The sequence below is a fragment of the Hypanus sabinus genome, unplaced genomic scaffold (assembly GCF_030144855.1).
Source record: "Hypanus sabinus isolate sHypSab1 unplaced genomic scaffold, sHypSab1.hap1 scaffold_400, whole genome shotgun sequence".
Classification (NCBI taxonomy): Eukaryota; Metazoa; Chordata; class Chondrichthyes; order Myliobatiformes; family Dasyatidae; genus Hypanus; species Hypanus sabinus.
The window spans coordinates 349,625-368,542 of record NW_026781285.1 but is presented as its reverse complement, the minus strand read 5'-3'; the positions used below and the strand labels follow the sequence as shown (position 1 = coordinate 368,542).

General features: G+C 44.3%; 1 protein-coding gene across 5 annotated transcripts; it reads right to left on the bottom strand.

The window, feature by feature from the left end:
* Positions 1–4,960: 4,960 nt before the first annotated feature.
* On the bottom strand, positions 4,961–18,466 carry LOC132388752 (gastrula zinc finger protein xLCGF3.1-like). 5 transcript variants are annotated; one of them, XM_059961150.1, is made up of 3 exons: positions 18,411–18,466; positions 12,824–12,970; positions 4,961–6,723 (listed from the first exon to the last, which is right to left on the bottom strand). In XM_059961150.1, the coding sequence occupies exon 3, from the start codon at positions 5,854–5,856 to the stop codon at positions 5,095–5,097; it is 762 nt and encodes a 253-aa protein (XP_059817133.1). In that variant the 5' UTR covers positions 5,857–6,723; positions 12,824–12,970; positions 18,411–18,466; the 3' UTR covers positions 4,961–5,094. The 5 variants fall into 5 exon arrangements, with proteins under 5 accessions (XP_059817133.1, XP_059817130.1, XP_059817131.1 ...); XM_059961147.1 differs by having other exon boundaries at positions 12,824–12,974; positions 18,310–18,445; XM_059961148.1 differs by having other exon boundaries at positions 18,310–18,445.
* Positions 18,467–18,918: the final 452 nt, after the last annotated feature.

Sequence of the window (18,918 nt, the reverse complement as noted above, 5' to 3'; positions counted from 1 at the left end):
AGTTTCCAAATGCTTCTAATCTTTCACTTTTAACCACATCCAGCTGGTCTGATTCCTCCTCCTCGTAAACTCTGGACCCCAACTCTCTTTGCAGCCCCAAAGCCTGACTCAATCTGGCAACTCTTTGGTTTCTGACTCTGCACCATCGAAGATTCACTCGCTAGACAGCTGTCAGACTTTAGAGGTGTATTGTGTTACGAGACTGCAGGTTCCTTTACTGCGAGTGCGTTTTTAGTGCCTGATTGAGGTCTTTGACGTAAAACACAAAGGGTGAGGGGGCGGGAGAGGGAGAGAGGGAGGGGAGGGGGGAGGGAGAGGGAGAGAGGGAGGGGAGGGGGAACGGGGGAGGGGGAGAGGGAGGGGAGGGGGAACGGGGAGGGGGAGAGGGAGAGGAGAGGGGGAGTGGGGAGGTGGTGAGATGGGCGACGGGCGAGAACGTCACAACCACAGTGAGCTCATCGTCTTGTTCAGCCCGGAGAAAATCATGCAGGAATTTCATGCAGGTGTATAAGATGATGAGAGGCATTGGTCGTGTGGATAGCCAGAGGCTTTTTCCCAGGGCTGAAACGGCTAACACGAGGGAGAATAGGTTTAAGCTGCTTGGAAGTAGGTGCAGAGGAGATATCAGAGCAATGTTTTTTAAGCAAAGAGTGGTGTGTGTGTGGAATGCACTGCCAGCGACGGTGGTAGAGCCGGATACAATAGGGTCTTTTAAGAGACTCTTGGATAGGTACATGGAGCTTAGGAAAATAGATTTCTGTGATTCTATGAAATTCAAGGGAAATCTTCTATTCCACGGAGTGGTGACTAGTTGCAACCTGTCACCTCAGGGAGAGTGAGAGGGGAACGGCAGGGGTAGATTTTGATATACGGATATGGAACAGAAACATGGGCAGGAACCAGATGGGCCGAGTGGCCTTTCTAGTTGACATTGTGAGTGTGGTAGAGACAGTAAGTACCTGAATCACGGGATTTTAAACAAAACTGTTTTAACTTTCACAGATCCACAATATTAAACACCAGTCTAGTTTAAGACTAACATCAGCAGAACAGACTCCTCCAATGCTCAGTGACCAGGGTTCCGTCCTGGGTGCGATGAGCAGCCGCAAGAACTGCAGAATTTGCCAGTAACAGTCCCTCATGAACCTGCAGCTGCCTTCAGTCACCGTGATGGTTAGACTTTTAACACAGAGGTGATTTGAACTTCCTCCCTGATGTAGGAGGGTTCAGACCGAAGATGTAGCGGAGAAGGAAAACAAAAAGATAATAAAGTTGCGTGCACCGTTAGGGATAAGCAGAGAGGAAGAGGTGGAGATTTTCTTAAATGCATTTATTTTAATGCTACGAGCATTGTCAGATAGGTGGATGAGGTTAGAGCATGGATTGAGACATGGAAATATGATGTTGTAGCTATTAGTGAAACATGGTTGCAAGACAGGTGTGATTGGCAACTAAATATCCCTAGATTTCGTTGCTTAAGGTGTGAAAGAATCGGAGGGCCAAGAGGGTGAGGCATTGCATTGCTTGTCCGAGAAAATATTACAGTGGTATTTTGACAGGACAGATTAGAGGGCTCGTCTCGGGAGACTACATGGATGGAATTGAGGAATGGGAAAGGTGTAGTAACACTTATAGGGGTGTATTATAGACCACATAATGGGGAGCGAGAATTGGAGGAGCAAATTTGTAAGGAGATAGCAGATATTTGTAGTAACCACAAGGTTGTGATTGTGGCTGATTTTAATTTTCCACACATCGACAGGGAAGCCCATACTGTAAAAGGGATGGATGGTTTCGAGTTTGTAAAATGTGTGCAGGATAGGTTTTTGCAGCAATACATGGAGGTACCAACTAGAGAAGTGGCAGTGTTGGATCTCCTGCTGGGAATGAGATAGGTCAGGTGATGGAGGTATGTGTTGGGGAGCACTTCGGGTCCAGTGATCACAATACCATTAGTTTCAATATAATTATGGAGAAGGATAGGACTGGACCTAGGGTTGAGATTTTTGATTGCAGAAAGGCTAACTTTGATGAGATGCGAAAAGATTTAGGAGTGGATTGGGACAATTAGTTTATGGGAAGGATATAACAAAGAAATGGAGTTCATTTAAAGGTGAAATTTTGAGGGTACAGAATCTTTATGCTCCTATTAGGTTGAAAGGTTAGAAGTTCGAGAGAGCCATGGTTTTCAAGAGATATTGTAAACATGGTTCGGAAAAAGAGAGAGATCTATAATATAGGCAGCATGGAGCAAATGAGGTGCTCGAGGAATATAAAGAATGTAAAAAGAATCTTAAGAAAGAAATTAGAAAAGCTAAAAGAGGATCTGAGGCTGCTTTGGCAAGTAAGGTGAAAATGAATCCAGAGGGTTTCTACAGTTATATTAATAGCAAAACGATAGTGAGGGATAGAATTGGTCCCTTAGAGAATCAGCGTTGACAGCTATGGGGGAGATTTTGAAAAATGATTTTCATTGGTATTCACTAAGGAGAAGGTTATTGAATTGTGAAAGGTAAGAGAAACAAGTACGGTAGTTATGGAAACTCTGATAATTAAAGAAGAGGAGGTACAGGAGCTTTTAAGGAATATAAAAGTGGACAAGTCTCTGGTTCCTGATAGGATATTCCCTAGAACCTTGAGGGAAGTTAGTGTAGAAATAGCAGGAGCTCTAACGGAAATATTTCAAATGTCATTAGAACCGGAGATGGTGCCGGAAGATTGGCGAATTGCTCATGTTGTTCCATTGTTTAAAAAGGGTTCTAAGAGTAAACCTAGCAATGATGGGCCTGTAAGTTTGATGTCAGTGGTGGGTAAATTAATGGAAAATACTCTTAGATATGATATATAATTATCTGATTAGACAGGGTCTGATTAAGAACAGTCAATATGGATTTGTGCATGAAAGATCATGTTTGACAAGCCGCATTGAACTTTTTGAAGTGGTTACTAGGAAAGTTGACGAGGGTAAAGCAGTGGATGTTGTCTATAGGGACTTCAGTAAGTCCTTTGACAAGATTCCACACGGAAGGAAGTTAGGAAGGTTCAATCATTAGGTATTAATATTGAAGTAGTAAAATGGATTCAACAGTGGCTGGATGGGAGATGCCAGAGAGTAGTGGTGGATAACTGTTTGTCAGGTTAGAGGCCGGTGACTAGTGTTGTGCCTCAGTGATCTGTACTGGGTCCAGTGTTGTTTGTCATATACATTAATGATCTGGATGATGGGGCGGTAAATTGGATTAGTAAGTAAGCAGATGATACAAAGATGGGTGGCGTTGTGGATAATGAAGTAGGTTTTCAAAGCTTGTAGAGAGATTTAAGCCAGTTAGAAGAGTGGACAAAAAGATGGCAGATGGAGGTTAATGTTGTTAAGAGTGAGGCGCTACATTTTGGTAGGTCTAATCAAAATAGGACATATATGGTAAATGGTAGGGCACTGAGGAATGCAACAGAACAGAGTGATCAAGGAATAATGGTGCATTGTTCCCTGAAGGTGGAATCTCATGTGGATAGGGTGGTGAAGAAAGCTTTTGGTATGCTGGCCTTTACAAATCAGAGCAGTGAGTATAGGAGTTGGGATGTAATGTTAAAATTATACAAGGCATTGTTCAGGCCAAATATGGAGTATTGTGTGCAGTTCTGTTCATCGCATTATAGGAAAAATTTCAATATAATTGAGAGAATACGGAAAGGATTTACTAGAATGTTACCTGGGTTTCAACACCTAAGTTACAGAAAAAGGTTGAACAAGTTAGGTCTTTATTCTTTGGAGTATAGAAGGTTGAGGGGGGACTCAATAGAGGTATTTAAAATTTAGATGGGGATAGATGGATTTGATGTGGATAGGCTTTTTCCATTGAGAGTAGGGGAGATTGAAACACAAGGACTTGAGTTGAGAGTTAGGGGGAAAAAGTTTAGGGGTAACACGAGTGGGAACTTCTTTACTCAGAGAGTGGTAGTTGTGTGGAGGAGCTTCTAGTAGAAGTGGTAGAAGCGGGTTCGATATTTAAAAAAAATGTATAGGTATATCGACAGGAAAGGAATGGAGGGTTATGGGCTGAGTGCAGGTTGGTGGGACTAGATGAGAGTAAGCTTTCAGCATGGACTAGAAGGACTGAGAAGGCCTGTTTCCATGCTGTAATTGTTATATGGTTATATAATAACCATCCAGAAATTATATTACGGGATAAACAAGCAGGACTAACTCCCTCAATAGATATAACCATTCCCAACACCCACATTTCCCTTGACCAATGGAGCACCTCACAACAGGTATTGCTTGTGTCATCAGTCAGACAACCGAATTATTTTCTGTCAATCAGCTTCGACATGTCCCTACTCTGTTATTCGTTTCCACTCCCTGCTGCTGATTCCCTTCTCATGATCCGTTCTTACCCCAACCATTTCCCGGAGCCCCACACTCTGCCCTGTGCAGACCTGCCTCTGGTTTCTGACCCTGCTCCGTTGAACATCCAACAGATGGTTTCCCATTCTGCTTTCAGTCTTTAGATGACAGTGGTGTTCTCTAACAACACTTCAGAAGCAGGGAAAATGACCCATAATGTGGAAATGAGCCCTAAATAAGGATGTTAACTCCCAATGTCATTCTTCCTGAGCCCAGGGATTAGAGGGACAAAGGACATCTGAGACAGAACTGCAGTCAGCTCGACTTCTTCAGTCTGCAGAGAATTCAAGGGAAACCTCTTCACCCACAGAGTGATGACTGCTTGGAACCCATCCCACAGGGAGAGCAAGAGGGGAAGAACAGGGGAGGATTTAAAAGGACTGTCGTGTAGTTGAAACTCTGGCAAGGTCCAGGCGGCCTGAGTTGACTCTCTACTGTACACGAGGTGTGTTATAAATTCACTAAGTACCAAAGACAGAGTTTAAAATAGAACTGATTTATTTGCACATATCCAGAATATTAAACTCCAGTCCCATTAAAGGTGAATATGCAGCAGTGACCAGGGTGCAGAACTGGGTGTGGTGAGCAGCAGCAATAATTGCAGAGTTCAGCACCGACAGTCACTCTCGAAGTTGCATTCAGCAACAGTGAGGGACACACATCCAGTGAATGGTCTCTCCTGTGTGAACTCAATGATGCACATTTGCTTGATTTGGCTGAGAGAATCTCTTCCCAAAGTCCGAGCAGGTGTCCAGAGTCTCCCTGGTGTGAACTGAGTAGTGTGCTCGCAGGTGGGATGACTGAGTGAATCCTTTCCCACAGTCTGAGCAGGTGAATGCCTTCTCCCCAGTGTGAACTGACCGGTGTGCTTGTAGGGTAGCAAACCGTGTGAACGCCTTCCCACAGTCTAAGCAGGTGAATGACCTCTCCCCAGTGTGAACTTGCTGATGTGCTTGTAGGTGGGATGACTGAGTGAATCCTTTCCCACAGTCTGAGCATGTGAACGGCCTCTCCCCAGTGTGAACACGCTGATGTACCTTAAGTTGAGATGACGAAGTGAATCTTTTCCCACATTCTGAGCAGGTGAACGGCCTCTCCCCAGTGTGAACTCGCTGATGTATCTTAAGTTGGAATGATGAAGTGCATTCTTTCCCACAGTCTGAGCAGGTGAACGGTTGCTCCCCAGTGTGAACTCGCTGATGCACTTTAAGGTTAGATGATGAACTGAATCCTTTCCCACAGTCTGAGCAGATGAACGGCTTCTCCCCAGTGTGAACTCGCTGATGTTCCTTCAGTTCAGATGACGAAATGAATGTTTTCCTGCAGGAGAACGGCCTCTCACCAGTGTGAACTGACTGATGTCTCAGTAGGTGAGCTGACAACGTGAATCCCTTCCCACAGTCCGAGCAGGTGAACGGCCGCTCCCCAGTGTGAACTCGCTGGTGAGCCATTAGATCAGATGACTGACTGAATCATTCCCCGCAAATTCAATGTGCACTGACTGGTGTATCCAACAGGCAGGAAGACCATCTCAATCCATTCTCACCCACAGAACAGGTGAATGGCCTTGCCCATGGTGATCCAGCTGATGTACCTTCAGTTGAAATGACCGACTGAATCCATTCCCACAGTCTGAGCAGATAAATGGATTCCCTCCGTGTAAATTGACAGCATGCCAGTCAGTCAGATGATCGATGAATCACTCCCCACAGTCCGAATAGGAATGATGATCGAGTGAATCACTCCCCACAGTCTGAGTAGGAATGATGATCGAGTGAATCCCTTGTTCCACTTCTTAAATATCTGGACATAGACAAAAAAACAGCGTGTTGTGTTCGACCTCCCCGTAGATAATATCCTTGGCGTTTTTAACCTGAAAAAGATTTATAGTACATCAATGGGTGAAGGACAATATTTCAGACAAGATTACTTGAGTTGTCAAGGTGTGATCTGGCATCACACTGTTACAGTGAGGTTCAACCCAAGTTGGAGAGAGAAATCATCTTCTAACTGGGCACTGTGTAGCTATCTGGAATGACCATCAAACTCTCTGATGATCTTCCTGTCTCTATAAGAATGGGGCATTTCTGCCGTCACCAATCTGTGACCTGGCTCAGTTTGACTCTCTCCATTGGTATTATTCTCTGTTCCCACTGAGCTGCAAGAGTGCCTGTCCGCAAAGTAACTGAACACTCTCACACAAATACCCTTTGTTGACGTGCAGCTGGGATTTTCTTTTATCTACTGTCAATGTAAAGTGCCACTGTTTTGAAGCCATGTAAACGTTTCCTGCCCAGATGAATGGTTGGTCCGCACAGCTGTTAAAAGGAATTAAAAGAATAATCATATTATTTCAGGTTCTTGTCACTGTCATAGAAAAGCACAACACAGAATCAGGCCCTTTGGCCCATCTGGTTTGTGTTGAACTATTTAAACTGTCTGCTCCTGTACCCCTGCCATCCAGGTACCTATACAACCCTCTTAGAAGTTGAAACTGACCTCGCATGGACCAGCTGGTTTTCTGCTCATTCCACACCCGGATGACCGTCAGTGGAAGAAGTTTCCCCTCATGTTCCCCTTAACATTTCACCTTTCACCCTTAACCCATGGCCTCTGGTTGTAGTCCCACCCAATCTCAGTGGAAAAAGCCAGCTTGCATTTACCCCATCTATAACCCTCATGATTTTGGTATGCCTCCGTCAAATCTCCTCTCAATCTTCTACATTCCAAGGAATTCCAATTTTGGGGGATATTAACATGCGAGTGGATTGGGAAAATCAGGTCAGCACTGGATCTCAAGAGAGAGAATTTGTAGAACGTCTATGAGATGGCTTTTTAGAACAGCTTGTTGTTGAGCCCACTAGGGGATCAGCTGTACTGGATTGGGTATTGTGTGATGAAACAGAGGTAATTAGAGAGATGGAAGTGAAGGAACCCTTAGGAGGCAGTGATCACAACATGACTGAGTTCCTGTGAAATTTGAGAAAGAGAAGCTGAAATCCGATGTGTCGCTATTTCAGTGGAGTAAAGGAAATTACAGTGGCATGAGAGAGGAACTGGCCAAGGTTGACTGGAAAGGGACACTAGCAGGAAGGACGGCAGAGCAGCAGTGGCTGGAGTTATGTGAGAAGTGAGGAAGGTGCAGGACAGATATATTCCAAAGAAGAAGAAATTTTCAAATGGAAAAAGGATGCAACCGTGGCTGACAAGAGAAGTCAAAGCCAAAGTTAAAGTAAAGCAGAGGGCATAGAAGGAAGCAAAAATTAGTGGGAAGACAGGGGATTGTGAAGTTTTTAAAAGCTTACAGAAGGAAACTAAGCAGGTCATTAAGAGGGAAAAGATGAACAATGAAAGGAAGCTAGCAAATAATATCAAAGATGATACTAAAAGCCTTCTCAAGTATATAAAGAGTAAAAGGCAGGTGTGAATAGGTATAGGACTGATAAAAAATGATGCTGGCAAATTGTAATGGGAGATAAGGAGATGGCGGAGGAACTGAACGAGTATTATGCATCAGTCTTCACTGAGGAAGACATCAGAAATATACCGGACATTCAAGGGTGTCAGGGAAGAGAAATGTGCGCAGTCACAATTACGACAGAGGAAGTACTCAGGAAGCTGAATAGTCTAAGGGTAGATAAATCTCCTGGACCAGATGCAATGCACCCTCGTGTTTTGTAGGAGGTAGCAGTGGAGATTGCGGAGGCATTAGCAATGATCTTTCAAAAGTCGATAGTCTCTGGCATGGTTCCGGAGGACTGGAAGACTGCAAATGTCACACTGCTGCTTAAGAAAGGGGCAAGGGAGAAAAAGGAAATTATAGACCTGTTATCTTGACAGCGGTGGTTCAGAAGTTGTTGGAGTCGATTGTCAAGGATGAGGTTACGGAGTACCTGGAGGCATATGACAAGATAGGCTGAACTCAGCATGGTTTCCTTAAAGGAAAATGCTGCCTGACAAACCTAGTGTAATTTTTTGAGGGAATCACAAGTAGGCTAGACAATGGAGATGCAGTGGATGTTGTGTATTTGGATTTTCAGAAGGCCTTTGACAAGGTGCCACACGAGGCTGCTAAACAAGATAAGAGTCCATGGAATTACAGGAAAATTACATACGTGGATAGAGCGTTGGTTGATTGGCGGGAAACAGAATGTGGAAATAAAGGCATCCCCATTGAGTCCTGACGAAGGGTCTCGGCCCAAAACATGGACAGTGCTTCTCCTTATAGATGCTGCTTGGCCTGCTGTGTTCCACCAGCATTTTGTGTGTGTTGTTTTATAAAGGCATCCCATGCTGGTTGGCTGCCGGTTACCAGTGGTGTTCCACAGGGGTCCGTTTCTTTTTACGTTGTGTATCAACGATTTGGATTATGGAATAGATGGCTTTGTGGCTAAGTTTGCTGATGATACAAAGATAGGTGGAGGGGCTCGTAGTACTGAGGAAACAGAGAGTCTGCAGAGAGCCTTGGATAGATTGGGGGAATGGGCAAAGAAGTGGCAATTGAATTACACTGTCAGAAAGTGTATGGTCATGCACTTTGGTAGAAGAAATAAATGGGAAGACTATTATTTAAATGGGGAGAAAATTCAGAGTTCTGAGATGCAACGGCACTTGGGAGTCCTTGTGAAGGATATCCTTAAGGATAACCTCCACACTGAGTTGGTGGTGAAAAAGGCAAATGCAATGTTGGCATTCATTTCTAGAGGAATATAGAGTATAGGAGCAGGGATGTGATGTTGAGGCTCTATAAGGCACTGGTAAGATGTCACTTGTGTGCAGTTTTGGGCTCCTTATTTAAGAAAGGATGTGCTGACATTGGAGAGGGTTCAGAGAAGATACACTAGAATGATTCCAGGAATGAGAGGGTTAACATATGAGGAACGTTTGACCACTCTTGGACTGTACTCATTGGTGTTTAGAAGAATGGGGGGGGGGGGGACATCACAGAAACATTTTGAATGTTGAAAGACATGGACAGAGTGGATGTGGCAAAGTTGTTTCCCATGGTGGGGGGAGTCCAGTACGAGAGGACATGACTTGAGGATTGCAGGGCGCCCATGCAGAATGGAGATGCGAAAACATTTTTTCAGCCAGAGGGTGGTGAATCTGTGGAATTTGTTGCCACCAGCGGCAGTGGAGGCCGGGTCATTGGGTGTATTTAAGGCAGAGATTGATAGGTATCTGAGTAGTCAGGGCATCAAAGATTATGCTGAGAAGGCGGTGGAATGGGACTCGAGGGGAGATTGGATCAGCTCATGCTGAAATGGCGGAGCAGACTCGATGTACTGAATGGTCGACTGTCTTATGGTGATTCCTGTGTATGCACCCTGGAAGCCTCAAGAAACGATAATGATCATGAATCAGGCCCCAGATAGAAAAGAAAAACCAGCACAGTTTACTCAGTGTGTCCACAGTACTACACAAATGTCTAATGCGACTCCGCAAGATTTATTCGGTCTCTGCAGCATGATTCTCTCAGCTGATGAGGGGTGGAAATGGAAGGCATAATTGCGATACCAAACCTATCCGGAGTTACAGGCAGGAAACCATAATGAGAATGAACGGACAGACCAGATTATTCAAGCCTTGGAAAGGGCACTCCAGCAACCTGTAAACATCACTAAAGTACCTGAATGCAAACGTAAGCCTGGGGAATCAGGACCAGACTATTGGGAGTGATTTGTGGCCTGCTATGGCACTTTCACAGGAGACCAAGCCTTTTAATAATGGGAATCTGTACCCCCAGTTTAATGCCCTACTGCTCCAAAACTTACCAACTAAGTTAACCAACATAATTAAAACAGATAATATGAATTGGCCTGACAATGACCGAAATTGAATGTGACGAGCTTTGACATATTATTGGAACCTGATTTCGATTCCTGATCAACCCCAAAATGAACTAATATTTAAAGTGAACATGTTCAGCGGGAAGAAGGATGCGAGTGGGCTATATATTGGGATCAGAAATAGGATCAAAAACCTACCAAGGGACAGGTGGGGACAACAACCCGTTTAGAAATTGACAAGCAAAGATGCTTCCTACTGTGAGTATCATCCCTCAGGAAGAGCCCAGTGTAATATTGACAGGTGCTGGAATTTCAATTCCGGTTATGATTGATATTGGGCAACGAAAACCACTCTCGATCAGGAAATAGTATCGGAAAAGGGATTCCAGCTATCAGACGCTACAATCACTCTGTCTGGGTTCGAAAGGCACGGAACATACGTATTCACGTACCCAGCCACTGCAGGTGGAATTCCAGGGGAGCCAGTGTGAGGTTTCATTTACAGTCACCACCAGACGGGGGTGTAATCTCGTAGGGAGAGACTTGCTCTGTCTGTTGGAAGTCGAGATTCTATGCTCGGACAAGGATATCATGCTGGAACTGCGAACAACTGATAGCTTCCTCTGACCACCCAGTGGTGGGCACTTTATCTGGACTCCAGTACATTTGAACCCCTTCTGCCAGCGGCCAGCTCTCATGTGACTCTGTGCTATGACCCTACGTGGTGCTCACCTGAGGAAACCCCTTGAGGGACAGAAGTTCCCAGTCACGGTGATTGGAGAGGATAAAGGAAGAGACGGCATTGCATTTCTGGCCAAAGTTCCAGATTTCTTTTGGTGACTGGAGGTTCCCCATACCACCGTTAGGGTTTGCCGTGGGTTCAAGCCAAAGAGCCTAGGGCTCCTTGGACGAAACAGGCCTCCAGCACCGAGGGAGACTGGCAAAATTGGTCCTCTTGAAGATCAGAGTGGTCAGCTATGAATGGAACCAAAAAAAATTGGGGGGATCTTAAATGTATTTTTTTGCTCCTGTACTTACTAAGGAAACTGGCATGGAGTCAATGTAAATAAGGCAAACAAGGATTAAGGTCATGGAATCTATACAGAAAGAAGAAGAGGAGGTGCTTGCTATCTAGAGGCAAGTCAGAGTAGATAAATCCCCAGGACCTGACAGGGTATTCCCTCGGACTTTGAAGGAGACTAGTGTTGAAATTGCAGGGGCCATGGCAGGTATATTTTAATGTTGTTATCTGCGGGTGAGGTGCTAGAGAATTCGAGGATAGCTCATGTTGTTCTGTTGGGTAAAAAAGACTCTAAAAGTAATTCAGGAAAGTATAGGGTAACTTTGACGTCGGTCGTGGGTAAATTATTGAAAGTGGTACTAAGCGATAGGATCTACAAGTATATAGACAGACAGGGATTTATTAGGGTGAGTCAACATGGCTTTGTGTGTGGTAGGTCATGATTAACAAATCTATTAGAGTGTTTCAAGGAGGTTACAGGAAAATAGATGAAGGCAAGGCAGTGGATGTTGTCTACATGGACTTCAGTAAGGACTTTGACAAGGTCCTGCATGGGAGGTTATTTAGGAAGATTCAGTCGCTAGGTATACATGGAGAGGTAGTAAATTGGATTAGACATTGGCTCAATGGAAGAAGCCAGAGAGTGGTAGTGGAGGATTGCTTCTCTGAGTGGAGGCCTGTGACCAGTGGTGTGCCACAGGGATCAGTGCAGGGTCCATTGTTATTTGTCATCGATATCAATGATCTGGATAATAATTTGGTAAATTGGATCAGCAAATTTGCTGATGATACAAAAATTGGAGGTGTAGTGGACAGTGAGGAAGGTTTTCAAAGCTTGCAGAGGGAACTGGACCAGCTAGAAAAATGGGCAGAAAAATGGCAGAAGGAGTTTAATACAGGCAAGTGTGAGGTATTGCACTTTGGAAGGAAAAACTAAGGTAGAACATACAAGGTAAATGGGAGGGCACTGAGGAGTGCAGTAGAACAGATGGATCTTTGAATACAGATACAAAATTCCCCAAAAGTGGCGTTACGGGTAGATAGGGTAGTAAAGAGAGTTTTTGGTACATTGGCCTTTATGAATCAAAGTTTTGAGTATACGAGTTGGAATGTTATGGTGAGGCTGTATAAGGCATTGGTGAGGGTGAATTTGGAGTATTGTGTGCAGTTTTAGTCACTAAATTACAGGAAGGATATTAATAAGGTTGAAATAGTGCAGAGAAGGTTTACAAGGATGTTGCCGGGACTTGAGGAACTGAGTTACAGAGAAAGGTTGAATAGTTTAGGACTTTATTCCTTGGAGAGCAGAAGAATGAGGGGTGATTTGATAGAGGTATATAAAATTATGATGGGTCTAGATAGAGTGAATGCAAGCAGGCTTTTTCCACTGAGGCTAGGGGAGAAAAAGAACAGAAGACATGGGTTAAGGGTGAAGGGCGAAAAGTTTAAAGGGAATATTGGGGGGGGGGGGCTTCTTCACAACTGGTTCTGACAGAGGCATAACTGGTTCTTCTGGGCACATTCTGTCTCACACCCAACTATTTCCTACCTTCCTTTGTGCAGGTACGTAATGTCTAAAGGACCAGTGTTTAAGTAAATGAGACTCACCAAACTTTCTCCGGACTGAATCACTGGAATCTCCGAGTCAGAAGGGTTCTCTCCAGTTGATGCTCTCAGTCCTAGGGCTGGTTCACTTGTTGCTGTTCCCTCGTCTTCAGTTGTGGTTTTTCTTCCAATAAATCTCTCACTGCAGGTCTAACTTTAACATGTAAGATAATGAAGCACATTAACATTACAAAGGAGGACCAAACATTTCTGCTTAATGTTACTAGGAACAAAACTCACTGAAATTTAAACGTTGAAGGTAAATATAATGATCTCAGTGAACAATCTTTTATTGTCCCTCACATGTCACAGAATGATATGGGATAAGAAGGAGCCATCATTCAGTCATGGTAAGACACAAGACACAGGAACAGAATAATGTGATTCGATCCATCTGGTCTGCCCACCATTCAACCACGGCTGATTTTCATTCCAACACCATATTCCTGTCTTCCTCCTGTAACCCTGAAGCCACTTAGCAATCATGAATATATTAATCTCTGTCATAATTACCAGAAACACTCAGCAGGTAAGGAACAGCTTACAATACAATTCAATTAATAACATTTCATCAGAATGACTTCAAACATTTTCAGTTTTTAGTGCAGATCTCCAGCACAGCTGCCTGATTGACAGTGAGGGAGGATGGGGGGGGGGGGATTTCCAAACACAGTTTGAACACTAATCTCTGGGTCTATTTCTACTGTTGTAAACACGGAACAACCCATTTACTCACAGCCTCTCCCTGTGAGGATGGAATGGGAACTCATCCTCTCCTCAGATTGTCAGTCATTGCTTCCAAAGGAACTCCAGAAACAAACAGCTGATCCCAGACCAGAAATACTCGATCAACACCTCACAAGCCCAAACAGCTCGATCCCTGGTTCCACTTTACCTGGATCAAAAACCATGATCTCCCAGGACCCAACCTCTCAGAGTCACACAGCTGAATCTGCCACTCACCGACCCTGAGAGTCTCACACATCGTCCCCACATCTCACCCTGGGTAGTGCAATCTAGGATTTCACCACAACCAATGTCCAGCTACTCAAAATTTCTGCTTCATTGCAGGTCGAGCATCCAGCCCCATCTGTAGAAGCACTAACCAAAGTCAAAGCTAAAACACCAGCAGTTCCATTTGCCTGGAAAGCTGATCACAGGATTAGAGTCCAAGCACCAACTCTCCCAGTACTCTTTGCTGCCAGTAAAATGCTGCAGTGTGTCAGCCCGTCACTGTTCATAAACTAGCACCTCCACACCAATGCACAACAGAACTGGGACCTGATGACCCTCCGGCATTCCAGCCAACAAAAACCGATTCTGGAAATGACTCAGCGAGGCCAAAGGTCCAAAAGAACACTTCACAATGAAGACAAGGGTTGGAGGAAAGATTGCTGATGTATAACATTGAGGAGGTGGGATACAAGGCGGACTGAGGATGACCCAGATGGTTGATGTACATCACTGAAGCGGGTGGGGTTGGGGGTTGTGAGGAGACTGGACAGAGGTTGAACAAGATGAACAGATGGAACCAGGTGGGAGAAGGGATCAAGGACAATCACTGATGGTCCTCCAGCAACACATAGGTACTGAATGAATAGTACATACTATTGTACAAAAGATTCTAAAATGACAGAATTAGCAAAAACAACAAGAACTTTGCCAGATATATTTTGACCCTCACCAGATTTTTATCAACACACCATAGAAAGTTTCCCATCCGGACACTTCACGCTTTGCATGGTAACTGCTCCGCCCGTGACTGTGAGGAACGGCAGAGACCTTTGGATACAGATCAGCACATCACAGAAACCATTCTCCCCCCTGAGACTTCCCAGTCCCTCGGTAAAGCCGGCAGTGAAATCAAAGATCCCCACAACCTGGGACGTTCTCCACTCTCACCCACCCCAGTCTGGGAGAAGACACAACAGCCATAAAGCTCCTGGACAAATGTGAGGAGCCTCAGGAAGCGAGGCGATTTTGGGGTAAGTTAACGGGACTCAGTGGGCAACATCAGATTTCCCAACACAACATGGAGGATGCGTGACCACCCATCTGGAGATTGTGAACATGCACAATGAGATCGTTACATCTATGGTTAAATGGGAGGGGCAAATGAGATCACGTGACCGGTGGGGTCTAACATCCCAGGCATAGTTTCCAGCTTCCTAGCACTCTGTGGAAATAAACAAACTTGCCCCTCACATCTCCTCTCATCTTAAATGTGTCAGACATTTCAAACCCCAGGTAAAACATAACGTCTGTATCTACTCCTCTCATAATCTTGTAAACATCCATCCAGTCTCACCCCAGCCTGCACCGCTCTGGAGAAAACAACACAAGTTTGTCCAGCCTCTCGTTATAGCTCATGCCCTCTAATCCAGGCAGTGTCCTTGTAAACCTCTTCTGCGCCCTCTCCAAAGCCCCGACATCCTTTCGAGAATGGGGGCAACCAGAACTGTATGAAACACTCCCAATGTGGGCTAACAAGTTTTACAAAGCTGCAACACAACTTCATGACTTTTGAACTCAGTCCTTCAACTAATAAAGACAACCACGCCATTTGCCTTGTTAACCACCCGATCAATCTGTGCAGTCTCTTTCAGGGAGCAATGAACTTGGAGTCTAAGATCCCTCTGATCATCGACACTGTTCAGGATTTTGCATTTAACACTGTACTGTCTCATACATTCGGGGCTGCAGTGCTACCAGAGTGGAGCCAGAGAGCCGCTCCAACACCTCTGTAAAAAAGTCAAAATAAACAAGCGCAGAATTTAACAGTGGCTGCATATTAAATAGAGGGAATTTTACGGAAGCAGGGGTTGGGAAGTGTTGGCTGGTGGGCAAAAATACCACTAATAACATTAGGATATTTGATTGTTTTCAGTGAAATCCTAGAGCTGTGACTGTTTTTTATTTAGATATTTGTGAAATTCCTTCTCGCTCGACCCGTTGTCCTTGGAAGCCGGGAAATACCTGTACACAAGTGTGAGCATTGTTCCGCTCTTTCCAATGAGTACCATTGGATACCAGGAGGGAGCTATATTAAGCAAGGAATAAACATAGAAACCCAAGTTTAAAAGTCGAAAATAATGAAAGAAAAATTCACTGCTCGCTCATCTTCGTCCTGATTTTGATCAAATACACAAGCTAATCATCCAAAATCCTCTTCTACACCTGGATAAATTTAGTTTTCTTCTACAAGCCAAATGGAAAAAAAGACATTTCTAGGCCTTAAGCTAGTTTTATGTCATTTCAACTATCATTAATAGCGGATCAACCCCTTGGCCTCGCTCCACCAACTGTAGCTGATGGGAAAGAGGCTCTTTTTCTCTTTATTTTGATAGGAAGAAGAATAATTTAGTGAGGCAATGAACGAGATGAAATGCATTTCCAAACCTCCCAAATGGTTGATCTCCTCCCCGTTAACATTCGTCACTTCCAAAATACGATATTTTCTATTCTTATAGATGCAATAATAATTTATGTAAAGATTCAAGTTTCTTTAACTATTTATATATTTAAAGACTAACAGGGTCTGTACTGATCTAACCAAGTAACACCTAACGTGTGAGAATATTGTGAGTATCGACAATCACAGGTACACTTCCCATCCAACCATTTCTGCGAGAGAAACGGTACCAGGCAGAGTTGCCAACCTACTGCTTTTGAGACTAATATTCAGCAATATTCGTGGCTTTAGCAATAGTTCATCAGATGTTCTTTTTTCATACTTGATTACTTGGTTCCAATTTAGGTGGTTAAAAGTGTAAAAAAAATGAATTGCTTTATTTCTGTTACTTTTATACCTCTGAGGAACACTGCTAAGCGCTGCGGGCCCTGCCGTCTGCTCTGACTCAATCGTATTAGTAAGGCTACATCTGTGCTGGTCTGTGGATTACTCGCTAATACTAAAGTAAATGTTTGTCACTAACAACCCTTTGGCTTCTAAGCAAAGTTATTTTACTTGCTTGATAATTATATTTTATGATAATAAGTTAAGTGTGTTATGAAGGATGAACAGCTCTGATGGGCAGAATGGTACAGAGTTGCCTATGTCTCCCCCCCCCCCCCCAGGAGAATCACAAACCGTTACTGTTGCTACGCTGCTTATGAGAGAGAGAGAGAGAGAGATGAAATGAAAACATGCTGGAACATCTGCTACAGATAAGAGAGAGATAAGGGAGGGGAGGGAGACTTGTTGATTCACCATATTATGACTTCTGAGAGGATTGTTTACCTTATACCATTCTGTTCATTAAAATTCCTCAGTGGACAGCTGAAGTGGGATGGTTTGATGGACACAGCCATTCAAAACTGATTGTCAACTGAGACCCCGTAGGGATAAAAGTGAGGTCTGGAGAGACGCACTATTGAGCACTGATTGAGTGTTGGAACCCAGGGGAAGGTGTGGGGCATCGGAGACCGAACAAAGGATCGGTCAGTTTAACTCACAGTGTTATAGCAGGGCTGGTGGGGGCTTGTGTGTATGTCCACTCATGCCAGAGTGACGAGTCCACCACAGAAGAACGGTCTAGCTGAAGGACAGAGGGGTCATAACTGAATGGCCACAATAACAAGGAAATGGTGGATCAAGAACGTAAAGGAAGGTTTGCCTGCCTGTAGCTGTTACTGCTCGCTCGCTCTCTCTCTCCAACGACTACAACACAACAACCAATATCTACCTCAGCACGTATGAACTGAACTTTATACTTATATATGAGAATTCATTATCCCCTTGACATTGATAGAGCTTGTTTATTATTGCTTGTTATTATTCCCACACTTTTAGGTTTATTATTGCTAACGTTTATTATCTATATATTTGCATTATTGATATTGATTTGCTTATTTTACTAATAAACACCTTTGATTATAGTACCACCAGACTCCAATGAATTCTTCTTTCTCTGCTGGTTAGACACCCAGTTACGGAGTACGTAACAAGTGCAACCGTGCAATACTTTTTCATATTATTAAATTATTATATGTTTAATTGTACCAGTTATACACTGAAATGTAGTGATAGGCTATAATCTTGTTAATGTCTTAACTATCACTATATTTCCATGGAGCTCTGGAATTCACATGTTTCTATCATCTGGTTTACAGCTTGACATTATAAGAAGCCCTATATATGTCACACCTAATTTGTGTACTTGCTCATTACATGAATGGGACAAGGAAGTTGCCCAGTACATGAAATGAGCATGAACACAAATTGGGTGTGACATACGAGGAGAGATTGGTAAGTTCGTAGCCCAAGGTGGAAGGAGTCAATTTTAGAAAACCTAGCAATTTATAATTATCTGAAAATGAAATACCACAACAATTAACTTCAAACTGACTGCACAATCACAAGAGTTGAACTGCACGTGCAGGTACCGAGAGCTGAATAACTTCAGGCCTTATAACTTAGGCCGCGAACTTATTAATCACTCAGCACCAACCAACCCCCCTCCGTAGAGCTCCGGCAGCTAAAAAATTACCACTGCACCCCTGCTCCAGCCGTCCAGCAGAGCTCGGGCCCGGCCCTTTCACAATGCAAGCGGCCCCCGAGTTACACAACACCGGGATCATTCCTGCTCACCCCTGCTCGAATCGGAGAACCGCCAACAGCGGCAGTCGGCACCGCGCATGCGTTCAGCAGGCGTTTCTCCGCAGCGCCACCGGTGCCCGGAGGTCTGCACATCGTCGCCGACGGCCGGAAGTCCGCACAGCGCCACCGGTGCCCGGAGGTCCGCACAGCTCCATCGGTGCCCGGAGGACCGCACAGCGCCATCAGTGGCCGGAGGCCGGAGGGACAACAGAGAGGTAAATCACAAACGCGACAAAGTCTGCAGATTCTGGAAATCCAAAGCAACACAAACAAAATGCTGGCCGAACACAGCAGGCTGGGTAGCAACGGGAATGGAAATCGGAATGAAAATGTTTGGACACCGGGAACTCCCGCTCGGAGCGGATAATTCAAAGGTTAATTTATTATCAAAGCAGGTATCCATAAATAACGCTGCATTTTTTTCTTCTCCAGAGAACCACGAAACAAAGAAAGCAAAGTCGTTCACAGAGAAAAATCAAACTTCCACCCCACCCCTCGG